This window comes from Dendrobium catenatum, unplaced genomic scaffold (assembly GCF_001605985.2).
Source record: "Dendrobium catenatum unplaced genomic scaffold, ASM160598v2 fragScaff_scaffold_390, whole genome shotgun sequence".
NCBI lineage: Eukaryota > Viridiplantae > Streptophyta > Magnoliopsida > Asparagales > Orchidaceae > Dendrobium > Dendrobium catenatum.
The window spans coordinates 8,440,741-8,454,131 of NW_021318852.1; the positions used below are offsets into that span (position 1 = coordinate 8,440,741).

General features: G+C 39.8%; 1 protein-coding gene across 3 annotated transcripts; it reads left to right on the forward strand.

Annotated features, from left to right (window-relative positions):
* The first annotated feature begins 1,569 nt into the window (after window positions 1-1,569).
* LOC110095785 (octanoyltransferase LIP2p, chloroplastic) lies at window positions 1,570-12,983 on the forward strand. 3 transcript variants are annotated; one of them, XM_020821457.2, is made up of 5 exons: window positions 1,570-2,015; window positions 2,122-2,311; window positions 11,153-11,417; window positions 11,673-11,823; window positions 12,499-12,983. In XM_020821457.2, the coding sequence occupies exons 2-5, from the start codon at window positions 2,148-2,150 to the stop codon at window positions 12,792-12,794; spliced, it is 876 nt and encodes a 291-aa protein (XP_020677116.1). In that variant the 5' UTR covers window positions 1,570-2,015; window positions 2,122-2,147; the 3' UTR covers window positions 12,795-12,983. The 3 variants fall into 3 exon arrangements, with proteins under 3 accessions (XP_020677116.1, XP_020677115.1, XP_020677117.1); XM_020821456.2 differs by having other exon boundaries at window positions 1,572-2,015; window positions 2,127-2,311; XM_020821458.2 differs by lacking the exon at window positions 1,570-2,015 and having other exon boundaries at window positions 2,169-2,311; window positions 11,143-11,417.
* The last annotated feature ends 408 nt before the right edge of the window (window positions 12,984-13,391 follow it).

A 13,391-nucleotide genomic window follows, 5' to 3' on the forward strand; every position in this document is an offset into this window, starting at 1 on the left:
AAAAAAAAAAAAAAAAATAGTCCACACATTTTTTCACAAAGAAGAAATGGAATACTTGTCGTATAATGGCGTTCTGGTACCGATTGGTACTGGTAGGGACTGGTAGGTATGTTAGGTATCGTAGGTATCGTTCGGTACTGGTAGGTACGATAGGTACTGATAGGTACCGGCTGGTACTGGTGGGTACACTTCTATTTTAAAACAATTCCGACTTTTATTTTGCAGGTCAAATACATATTTATACTGCAGGAAACTCAGATTTTAGAAGTCAGATCGATGACTATTAAACAGACCAATATCTGGATGACAACCACATCGAGCCCTTCGTCATGTTTGCTGTGTGAGAAAAAATAAACTTCGTCCTGGCCTTTATCAACCATTATTTATGTTTCGAGTCTGTATTGGGTAATGGTGTTATTTTTCTTGCTATAACTGAATATGTTTAAAGTTATCCTAACCCGAATACACATACAGGCATCCAGAAATATGATGATGGATAGTAAGCAAGTATGTGTCGCACATTTAACAAAGATGTCGTTAAGCTCTTTTCTGTGTGATTAATAACATTTTCTGGCGCACTACGAGGTTCAATGATAAAGTGGTAAGCGTGTGGGCAACACGCCTCTCGCATGTGCGCTATGCCTTATGGGGTTCTAGGGAAGTAAGGCAACAGTTAGGTATTCGCCAAATATTTCCACTAAATGATCACATACTTCTCTGAAGGTTGAGGTTCTGCAACAGAAACTAATCTTCGGCACATATCCCTGCGTTATTGATTAGGATAAATTTAATTCCAGTTTGGTACATCTACGAACCGGTCAGGAACCGATGGGTACCAATTGGTATCTAGAGGTACCGAGTGGTACCGAGCGAAACCAGGAAAAAAATTACAATACAACTCGCTACCGACGAGAGTCCATGGAATGCGGTAAAATAAAGAATAAACTCTAACAACAAACCCTAGATCTACAATGACTTGTACAACTTAGAATGCTTACAGAAATATCCCAGCTTAATCTGGTAGGTACCACTGAGTACACATTCGGATAACGCAGCGGTACGCCCCGGTACCCAACGGTACCGAGCGGTACATTTTGTCACACAACTTAACGGGCAAATGACATTCACAACATCATTCAAACCAAACCCTAAAAGCTCAAAATTAACGAAAAATACATAAAAACTCAAGAGAAAACAAACCTTTCTCATTGCCACGATGAAGCTCAGCAGGCTTAGCGTAGAAGATGAAGTTGCTTCGTTCGAAAAATACAACCTGCAACTTCTCCTTGTGGAAGATGGACTGTAGTCTAGCAAATCGCCCGAAAAAGAAAGAAGGAAGCGACGTTTCAGATGTTCTCGAAGATATGGGTACCGCGCATTTTTTGAAGTAGTTCGGATGGTTCGTGTTATCGGGTTATTGGGTTAACAGAGCACACGATCTCCTCATTACGATGGGATCAAGATGAGCTCCACGTGGTGCAAAACTACTTATTTGCATACACAGAGCTACGTCCGCACTCGGCACCCAATAAAAGTTCGCCCTTCACAGCTGTGAAAGGTAACTTTATTCCTGCGCGCTTCTTCGGCCAAATCCCGTAAATCCGCCGAACCAAAGGATTTCGTTAATGCGGGATTTACCACGAAAAGAGGGAATTTTCCGTCAACCGCGGCTTTGATTTACCATGAGATTTGGTTTTGCATTTTGGTCGTTCGGCTGGATTTAGCTCAAATCCGCTTCAAATCCAGTCTAAATCCTGCATCCAAACAGGCCCTTTATCTTTCGCTCTCTTTTATCGGCGAAATTATAAATCCAACAATTTGTGATTTGCATTGTTTTCACGTCCTCCTAGAGCAGAAAACTGTGGATTGCACAATCAGCCTAGAGTCCAGAGATACCTATAACCTACAAGAGCTAGCTGTACTACGGTTTCTTGTGCGCAGCAGGAAGAGACATACGATAAGAAATCCGGTAATGCACGCTTCCGTTGACCACCGCTACCTCCGCCAAACCGCCGGCAAGTTTTGGTCTTTATTTTTCCTATTAGGTTTTACGTTGGTTATTTTGGTTCCTGCATCCTACTTTTTCCTTCCTTTCGTTGATCCCTCTTTATTTTATTTTAGTTCAGTCACTTGCCTCTTGAGAAACGATGATGCTGGTTTCGGCTGGATTTGTCTTTCCAGTTTCAAATAGCAAGCTTGCTGCTAAAAGCTGGAACCATAAACTATATGTTAAAGGATCTCTGAAGCTAGATCAAACATATTTTAATGATGCTGGAGAGGCTAAAACTGTGATACATCGAGATGCAAGGAGGTCGGCCAAATATATCTCACTATGTGGCTATTTTCTCCTTTTATTTTAATTTCTTGCCCGGACTGAAATTTTAAAACTTAGAAATGTTGGTTACATGAACCCTTACTTTTTGTTAATTTAGGGCTTTGTTAAATGTTTTGTTCCGTGATGTTCGTTACACCTGTTAATTCGTTATCTGAGGTACCGGCTGCTAATTGCTGAAATACAAACCTTAAGTCATTGTGTTCATTGGATGTTCTCATTTATTGGAGTTCTCTGCAACTGATAAATGAATGTGCAATTAGTTCTTCATTACGTTGATTCTCCTAATACTAAGATTTTTGTAATTTTCCTTAATTCTTTTTGTTTATATATTCTTTTCTTCTGTTTGAGACAAACCTTTTTTTTTAAACAGTGAAATGAGTTGACTTCTCAATGGTCATGTTTGTTTTAAATAAATTCGAGGAAGAGTAATGTGATACATCTTGGAGAAGATCACTGCTCCAAATAATTCATCAAATAGTTCATCAATCATTGAAATGAGAAACTTATTTGGCACCGTTTCCTTGTTCAACGCCTTGTAATCCACTAAAAACCTCTAGCTACCGTTCTTCTTCTTTACCAGCAGAACTGGACTAGAGAAAGAGCTCACACTAGGGCAATGATCCCTGCTTCCATCATCTCCTTGATTAGTCTCTCTATCTCATATTTTTGAATCTCGTGGTAACAATATGATCTGACACTTATAGGAGAGATCCCCACTTTTAGGTTGATGGCATGCTCATGCTCTTGTGGTGGTGGTAACCCGATAGGTGGCTGAAATACGTCCTGATACTATTGCAGAATCTGCTGGACCCCCATTGGAATTTCCGTTGCCTCCAATTCTATGCTATGTAACTCCACCAAGTACCCCGGGCCCGCACCCTGGATCGTCCTGAGCATGGTTTTCAGCAACATCATAATTTTGCATAAACTAGCATCCCCTCAAAGTATTACCTTTCTCTCTTCTACATGAATCTCCATGGTCAAAGCCTTTCAATTCACCTTCAAGTCTCCTAGGTTCTGTAGCCACTTCATCCCCATATAGTCTTCCACTACTTGAATATCCTGCTAGGTTATCACCGCCACTTTGTTTATCCTCTGACTCCTCTCTATCTTACCCAACCACATCATCACCCCACATTCTTCAGTCCTCATCATCTTCAACCACAATCAGTACACAACCCGATTCGAGATGAAGTTATGTGTAGCCCCACTATCCGCCAAAATCACCACTGGTTGCTCCTCGATTTGTCTCTTCACTTTCATGGTGTGTCAATCCCACCACAAAGTTCAGGGACACCTCTGCCATATTTAGATGTAACTGCTCTATTTCCTCCACAACATCCTCCAGCTCGTCTCCACTCTCCTTTTCCCCCTGACAGACCATTAAGACTTGAAGGCTCAATTCTTGCACCTATGTCCCAGTATGAATCTCTCATCACACCTGAAGCATAACCCTTTTTCCCTCCTGTCTTGCACCTCCGCTTTTGTAAGGCGCTTGAAATTGCCTCTAGGATGAACTACAGTGCTCTTCTCTTCTGCGCTTCACTCTGAAACGACATTGTATGGGTTCTCGGTGCCAGGGTCATGGGGGTGTTCCTGTAAGCCCCTCCCATGGTGTAGCTCCGACTGGCCTTCTCCCTTTGATGTTTCTCTTCCACTCTCCACGCTAGCTCTATCATCTCCCTCTGCCCCCTAGGTCTCAACACCCTGAGCTCTGCTCGTACGTCTTCCTTAAGGGCCTTCATGAAATTCCCTTCTAATCCATGCTCATAAATTCTTCTCAGCCTATTTGACAACAATTCAAATTTCTCCCGATACTCCATTACTATTCCCCCCTGAGTTTAGTCATAGATCTGCTCCTGGATATCTCCTTCTCGAATAATTCTGAAAAGTTCCAACAAGCAATTCTTAAATTCTCCTTATGAATTAATCATATACCTTATCTCCCTCCACTTAAACCAAGTTAGGGTTTTTCCATCCAAACATAGCTATGTTGCCATGAGCTTTTTTTCTTCTGTTAGCCCCTTGAATAGCAAAGTAACGCTCCACCGAATACACCCAACCCTAAGCATCTTCTCCTTCAAAAACCGGTTTCTCCCTCTATTAGTTCCCCCCATGTAGTGATGTAGTGTTTCTCTCCCTTCCTCCCTTGGTTGGTTTGGATACCATGGCTCGGCCCAACCGTTTCCTCCTCCGATCCACCTTCCACCATGTATGGATGGTCTTTCCAAGGGTTTGGTGTTTCCCCTTCTTGCTACCCTTTCTTAGTAATACCCTAATCCATCTCCCATCGGAGCCCCTCATGTGGTTCAAGAGGGAAAACACTCTCCACTTCATCACCATCCTCTTGAATTTCCTTCCCCTTTGGTTCAAACCTAGGAATCGCCAATGAGGCTTTCAACTACATCTCGATCAACTTCTTCATCATGTCTTCAAAGTTTCTAAAGTGGTTCTCTATGGATGATAGTCTTCCTTCCACATCGGAATATTTTTCCTCCATTCCAGCCCTGAGTTGTTTCATCTCGCCTTCCAATGCATCCATCTTCTTTTTTGTCATTTATCTCGCTCTGATTCCAATTTGATACATCTTGGAAGTGAAAACAACGAAAGAAAGAAAAGAAAATTGCAGAAATACTCCAAACAATGGCTAATGATTATAACTTCAATACAAAAATAAAATACAAGTGATCTACAATTAGAGAGATAGATCGATTCTCCCAAACAACCTAGACATTACTAGGAAGCCTTCACAGAAAAGAACTACAACAAACTCTTATCCAAATATCACCCTAATATAAAATAACTAGGCCTAAATAAGCTCTTTCTATTTCCCATCAAAACAACCTTCTTGCTTTAATTAATTCTCCCATTTATTTTGAATTCAAATTGGAATTAAACAACGATTAATTCCTTCATTATTCCTTCTCTGTACATATGAAATCATAGTTTTGTTGGGCCTACAAGAGGGGCCGAACCCTCCGTGGTACTTCCTGGTCCTGCCTGGTCTGCCCCCTTGTGCTGGACCGGCCCTGCTGCCGTATCATAATGATTCACTCCTTTAACATATTCACACACAATTAGCATGCATATGTATCAATTGAGAAACATTTCTGCAATGCGTGGATGAATGTGATGCAAGTCTCAGTTCCATTTGTTTATTTATTTGAACCTGTATCATTAAGCTAAACCTTTGAATTATTGAATCCGCTAAGCAGGTGACACACTTGAGACATGTATGGGACATAATTTCTGGGATTATGCTTCACTCAGTTTTTTTTCCTTTTGGTATGCTACAACAACAACATCAAACTTTTATCCCACTACGTGGGATCGGCTATATGAATCCTTCGGCTACATGAATTATTTTGGTATATTATGGTTAATATTATGATTACTTTAAAGGCTCACTAGTCCATACCGAACAACATTCAGTAGAGATTTCTAGTTTTTTGTACATTTCTTATATTCATCTAACATTTTCCTCAGCAATCCTTGAAATAATAATTTGGAATTATTTTTAGCATTTAATGCATGAATGTTATGCTTATGGAATTTGGGTGACTGTTGTGGAGGTAGTTAATGCACATAATGCAGGCTTTTTGATAGTCATATGCATTTAACTTGTGCTATTTTTAAGGGATATATGTTATTTAGTTTGGGCCTGATTTAACCACTGCAAGACTTATCGTTATCTGCTTATTTAGACCACCTAATAACATTCAAAGTAATCAAGGTTTAGATTCTTATCATCCTTGAGTTTCTTTAAACAAAAGGCATATTCATATTTCTAATTGGAGTGATTAGTTTAACTTTTCACAAATTGCTTCATTCTTTGCTTCTTCAACTACCTTTTCTAAGGTACGCTAAAAGAGTGAAGGACTCAGTGTCATGCTTTATATTGTATAGAATCAAGCATAGGTTTGCCTTGCATTGAACTTTAGTTGCTCGATTGTTTTTTTTTTTTCCTACATTTAAGCCAATTAGGGTAAATTCACACACACGTGATATACACAATCTTCGAATGCAAGAACTCTTGGTTGATAATAAAATATCTCAACCAACAGGTCAAGATGAGCTACGTAGTTGCTCGATTGTTAAGGCAGCTTCTAGTACTTGAGGGGCAGCATTTGTTTTTTTGCAGTTGGTTAGGATGACCATTGTTACTGTTGAAATCCAGCCGTTACCTAGTACAAAGGATCCGACGGACACAAAGATCAATCCGTGGGATACTCTCATGGATTACGCCATAATGAGGGAACGAATTTAGGAAAGATTTTATTTTCTTATTTGTGTATTAAATCTGCAATTTATTATTTCCGCATTATGATATCTTGTATAGATCTATAAATAGGGAAGATTGTAATGAATAAGAACAAGCTTTTCCCTCTCAAATCTCGGTTTATAACATGGTATCAGAACCCGGGGCATAAATCGCCGCTGATCCGCCGGACAAGACGAGCGACTCGATCGGAACTTCCGATTGGAAATTATGATCCGAGAGGAAAGCCGACGAAGGAGCGAAGGCAGCCGCTCGACCCGCCCCCTCTTCCGATCCAGAAACTCGATCTCACAGGCCGAAGGAGCGAAGGCAGCCTGACGAAGCTTGGCGAACTGACGGAAGCCGAAGTCGCAATCCGTGCCAGAGAGACGAGCTGAAGAGGCGACTCGTAACCCTGATCCAAGCTTCCGATCCGACGGGAGGAGAGTCGAACAGCCACGAGCGAGCCAAATAGGCGGAGCTCGTGTGCGGTTCTTTCGTCCCAGGCAAAGCGGAGCTTGTGTGCAGATCGCCGAAGGAGGAGAGTCCAACAGCCACGAGTGAGCCAAATAGGCGAACCGTGAAGAAACAAAGCCACCCAATTTTTTTTCTAGAGAAGCCGGCCCGTGCCCTATTATAATCCGAGCCTTTTTTTTTTTTAAAGGCTAAGATCCGGTTCGGTTTACTAAAACCGAGAGGAAAAAAAAAACTTTTATCGGCCTTTATTGCTGACAACAAAAACCGGCCTTCATTGCTATCTAAGATAGTCTTTATTACTATCATCATGTCAGAAATCAATTCCTCCCAAAGTATTGACCAAACGGAAGAGTCGATGGTGCACCAAGGGCGAGGTGACCTTCAAAGCATTCAACCTTCCTATCGTCTAAATGGGAAGAATTACCTGAAGTGGTCTCAATTTGTGAAGACCTACTTGAAGGGGAAAGGTAAAATACATCACCTCCTTGGAGGATGACCAAAAGAAGGAGATCCTAAATTTGGGGCATGGGATGAAGCAGACTCCATGATTATGTCATGGATGTGAATTCCATGACTCCAGAAATTAGTGACACATTTATGTTCCTTTCAACGGCAAAGGACATATGGGATGCTGCCAGACAAACCTACTCCAAAGCTCATGACGAGGCCCAAATCTTTGAAGTTAAAGTCAAAGTTGGAAGCACGAAGCAGGGGAGTAAGACTGTGACGGAATATGCCATCATTCTACAAAATCTGTAGCAAGAACTTGATCACTATAGGTGCATTGAAACCAGATGTCCGGAGGATGCTGCGATCCTAAAGAACTTTATTGAAAAAGATAGAGTTTATGATTTTCTTGCAGGACTCAATGTAGAATTTGACCAAGTTAGAGTTCAGATCCTCGACAAGGAAGAGACGCCATCACTCAACGAAACCATTTCTCTCATCCGCGCAGAAGAAAGTCGACGCAGGTAAGACTCCAATTTCTTTCAGTTTAAGTGCTTCTAGAAATCATCTAAAGGAATTATGGATAATTGATTCTGGAGCCACAGATCACATGACCCACTCATCTACCCACCTCATAAACTATACTCCTTGCCCAAACAATAAGAAAATCATCACTGCTGATGGTTCTCTTACCACGGTAGCTGGTCAAGGAGACATCATATTATCTCCCTTACTCACCCTGAAAAACGTCCTCCACGTACCACAATTATCCACAAATCTAATATCAATACAAAAACTTACCAATGACCATAATTGTCAAGCCTTATTTAACCCTACTTATTGCTTATTTCTGGACCAGAGATCGGGGAAGAAGATTGGACTTGCTAAGGAGAAAGCAGGATTGTACTACCTGGAAGAACCAAACCAATTTAATAATAATTGCTCTATGTTATCCCTAGTAGATAGGAATTCCACTATTTGGCTTCATCATTATAGATTAGGACATCCGTCTTTTGATATCCTAAGACATATGTATCCACAACTGTTTCAGAAAATAGAAAATAAAAATTTTCATTGTGAAACCTGTTAGTTGGCTAAACATAAAAGAACCTCATTCCCAAACAAAAGTGAGAGATGTGACACTCCTTTCTACCTTATTCATAGTGATATATGGGGACACTAAAAAATCTCCAATATCTCTGGGGCACGCTGGTTTGTGTCTTTCATTGATGATTGCACTAGAGTCTCTTGGATCTATCTCCTTAAAAATAAATCCGATGTTAGCACCATTCTTCCCATCTTTCATTCCATGATACAAAATCAATTTGGGGTAAAAATACGGAGATTCCGCTCCGATAATGCCAAAGATTATTTCAACCAAACCCTTTTCTCATACTTCCAGAATGAAGGGATCATCGATGAGTCCTCATGTGTTCACACCCCGCAACAAAATGGGGTTGCGGAGAGGAAAAATGGTCACCTTCTAGCCACCACTCGAGCCTTCCTATTTCACTACAATACACCCAAATCCTATTGGGGGGAAGCTCTTTTAACTGCAGCCTATCTCATAAACCGATTACCTTCAACAGCTTTAGGCCTCAAAACTCCAATGGAGACCTTGTCCTCTTTTTACCCAGAGTTTCGAACCCATCATAATATTGCACCCAAAATCTTTGGATGCGCTGCCTATGTTCAAATCCACAGCCATGAGCAAGAAAAATTAGATCCAAGAGCACTCAAATGCATCTTTGTTGGTTATTCAGCTACCCAAAAAGGTTATAAGTGTTATCATCCTCCCACAAGAAAAATCTTTGTTTCTATTGATGTTACCTTTGATGAGAAAAAATCCAATTTCTCAAAAACTCATCTTCAGGGGGAGACTGAACTTGAAGAAGATGAGGAAATTGAACTAGCACCTCTTGACATTCCTCCACCACCTCAAAACAATCCACCTGAAACCCAAGAAAGGGAAACAAATGACAACGTTATTAGATTTGGAAAGGTTTACTCCAGACGTACAAGCTCAAGCTGTACTCCAAAGCAGATCCAAGAATCTGAACCATCTCCTGGAAATAAGGTAAGTTCACCACCTCCCTTATACCCTATAAACAACTATATATCTTTCAACAACTTTTCATCATCACACAAAAATTTTCTGGTTTCATTAGAAGATATTAATATTCCTAAAGATGTTTCTGAGGCCTTATCTGATAAAAATTGGAAAAATGTCATGAAAGATTAAATGCAGGCCCTGGAGAAGAACGAAACATGGGAGATCATCAATCTACCAGTAGGGAAAAAATCGGTCAGCTGCAAATGGGTGTTCTCAGTAAAATACAAAGCTGATGGCACACTGGAGAGATATAAGGCAAGACTAGTGGCAAAAGGGTTTACTCAAACGTATGTGAGCTACTGTGGATCAAAATAATCCTAGAAGATCTGAAGGTTAAGTGGGATGAGCCCATGAAGATATATTGTGACAACAAATCAGCAATCAGCATAGCCCACAATCCAGTCCAGCATGACAGGACCAAGCACATAGAAGTGGACCGACATTTTATTAAAGAAAAACTAGACAGTGGTCTAGTAAGTGTTGACCATGTATCATCAAAGGATCAACTTGCAGATTTCATTACTAAAGGATTGGACAGTTCTGTCTTCCTCCGTATGATTGACAAGCTGGGAATGATGGATCCATATTTCCCAGTTTGAGGGGGAGTGTTGAAATCCAGCCGTTCCTAGTACAAAGGATCCGACGGACACAAAGATCAATCCGTGGGATACTCTCATGGATTACGCCATAATGAGGGAACGAATTTAGGAAAGATTTTATTTTCTTATTTGTGTATTAAATCTGCAATTTAGTATTTCCGCATTAGGATATCTTGTATAGATCTATAAATAGGGAAGATTGTAATGAATAAGAACAAGCTTTTCCCTCTCAAATCCCGGTTTATAACAGTTACCAACAACTGTTATTCTTAACCGAACTATAAAGAATGTAGAGATGATCTTTATTAGCTGATTAGACCGGAGTAGTGCTGGCTGAAGGAACAAGTCTAGTTCTAGTATAGTTGGGTAGTCCATCTTCTTTTATTGTTTAAACCATAATGTTAGCTTGCATAAGTTTTATCCTCCAATAGGAATACTAATTTTGACCTCATGTTTTATTTTTGTTAAAATCCCAACCATCCCTTGGTTCTTGATCCCACGGACAACATGGGGATCTGTGGGAGGCTCACCTGAATCACGCAGTTAAATCTTACCCATCCCTTGGCCCTTGATCCCACTGTCAGCATGGGGATTCGTGGGAGGCTCACCTGGATCACACCGATCTCCTTCTATATTTGGGTGGCTGATTTAGGAAGGATTGTATTAAGACAATCATGCATGATTCGTATTTATTTGTTTTTTTATTAAGACATCTTGTATAAATTTATACATAGAGATAATTTTGTATAATAAAATTAAACTTTTCCCTCCCCAATTTTCTAAATTTAACTTTTATCATTTCTATTATCTCATACTCTTATTTTCTTTCCCCGTAAAGTTCTGTATATTCTGATTGTAGAAAATGACAAACCTTTGCGTGTCAGATGACTTTCACTTGATATTTTCGTATTAGTCCTTGACAGATGTGAATGCTTTGATCTCTATAAAGACCTTATTCCCTACAAAGAAGCCTGGTCTTGGCAAAAGTCAGTAGTTAAAATGCGACAAAGTTTGGTAGAGAGAGATGAAGATCACTCCGATACTTTGATCATTCTTCAACACCAACCTGTTTATACATTAGGTACTAGGAGCTTGGAGAAATTTTTGAAGTTTGATATTAAAAATGCACCCTATGATCTTTATCGGACTGAACGTGGTGGAGAGGCTACGTATCATGGACCTGGACAGGTTTGTTTATCGATCTGCTGGTTTTTCTTTTTTAAGTTTTGTCCAATGGTGTTCTAGTTGGACTGTCTGTGAGAATGAGCAGCATTTATATTGTCAGATTTAAATACTCTTTTCTGTTAGTGAGCATTCCATTTTTTTTTACTGAGAATGTTTCCTTACTAACAACTAACTCATATTTACTAGTTTAAATTTCATTTTTTTTGTACCTGTTAATGCCTACCTCTGACATTTCTTGTTTGTGCCTTTCTTCTTTAGCTTGTTATGTATCCTATTGTTAATTTGCGTTGCCACAAAATGGATATACACTGGTACCTCAGGTCACTTGAAGAAGTTGTCATCCGTGCTCTCTTCACAACTTTTTCAGTGAAGGCTTCAAGGATTGAGGGTCTCACAGGTGTCTGGGTTGGTATGTGTGAATTCTTTCTGATTATTTTTTTCAATCATTGTATTTTGCTCTACTCTTTTTATGCAATATGTCATGTTGGGAAAATTATTAGGTGCGGAGACCGGACATAGAGATACGTCCGGACATACACTTAAAATTTGACACGTGGAGTGCACTTTGGTTGTGCTTTTTGTGCGCTTTACCTTCACTTTAGTTGCGCTTTGGCTGCTCTTTTGTTGCGCTTTTTTATTGCGCTTTAGTTACGCTTTGACTGCTCTTTTGTTGCATTTTTTTACTGCACTCTTTTTTTTTTTGCTTTAGTCGGTATGTTTGATTGTGTTTTACCTGCACTTTACCTACCCTTTACCTGCGCTTTTGATGCGCTTGGCTTAAAGTTTCGCTGACGCATTAAATATATAAAGTGAAAAATAAATCCAACGTGTTGACAACACGTGTCAATATTTTATTGGAGTCTGGACGTACCTCTACGTCCGGTCTCTGTGCCTAATAATTTTCCATTATGCTGGTAAGCTTGTTCAGTTCAAAATGTGGTTTACATATAAAAACAAGATTAAACCCTGAAATTATGCACAATGATATGATCTACAACTAACTGCAGCTTGTTCTAACCTTGACAGTGACTGATTTTGCCATTTTTAGAAACTCAGAAACTTTCTCTCTCCTATCTGTTTCTAGGGAATAAAAAGCTTGCTGCGGTTGGAATTCGGGTTTCTCGGTGGATAACATATCATGGGTTGGCACTTAATGTGACCACAGACCTGGCTCCCTTTCAACAAATTGTGCCATGTGGCATTCATGACCGTGAAGTTGGGACTCTTTCTGAGTTTCTGTGGGGGTCAGTGAGAAAAGGAACAGCTGAAAACAAGAGCCTTATGGATGTTATTCATGACTCCTTGCTCAGAGAGTTCTCTGAAGTTTTCCAGCTCTCTATTCAGCACAAAAAAATTGCTGATTTGGAGCTTATTGAATAAAATTATGTCAACCACCTTCCCTGGTCCAATTTAAATTCTTGGTTTGGCAAGCGAAAATTCGTTGACATTGAGAATAGCTTATACAAATAGCTTTGCAATATTTAGGAACCAAGTCTATGTATCGAAAATGCCGATCTCATATCATTAAAAACAGTTCTAATTTCATTGTTACTTAGCAGCTTTTGTTCATGATTTTCTTGCTCATAGAGTTCCCCAAAGTTTTCTAGCTCTATTTGCATCACAAAACAACTGCAGATTTGGAGCTTTCAGGATAAAATCTTTCAAAAACCTCCGCCGCTGGAATTTAAATTATGTTTTGAGATCATTCATTGTGTTTTGCATAGAAAATAGCTACATAACATGTTTCTGGAACATCCAACATGCCATCCAAAACAGTTTTCTTTTCGTTGTTATTCTGCAGCTTTAAAAGCTTTGCATGGAATCATCTGGTAAGAGAGTAAATGAGGAAACTAGGTTAATTATGATGATCTCTAGAAACACTGGAACATTATCAGAGTTCCTAATTTCCTGCTGAAGCTAGGTTTGAAATTACTAAACGATAAGAGGGGGGGTGAATTGTAAAAAGTTTTCTCTTAA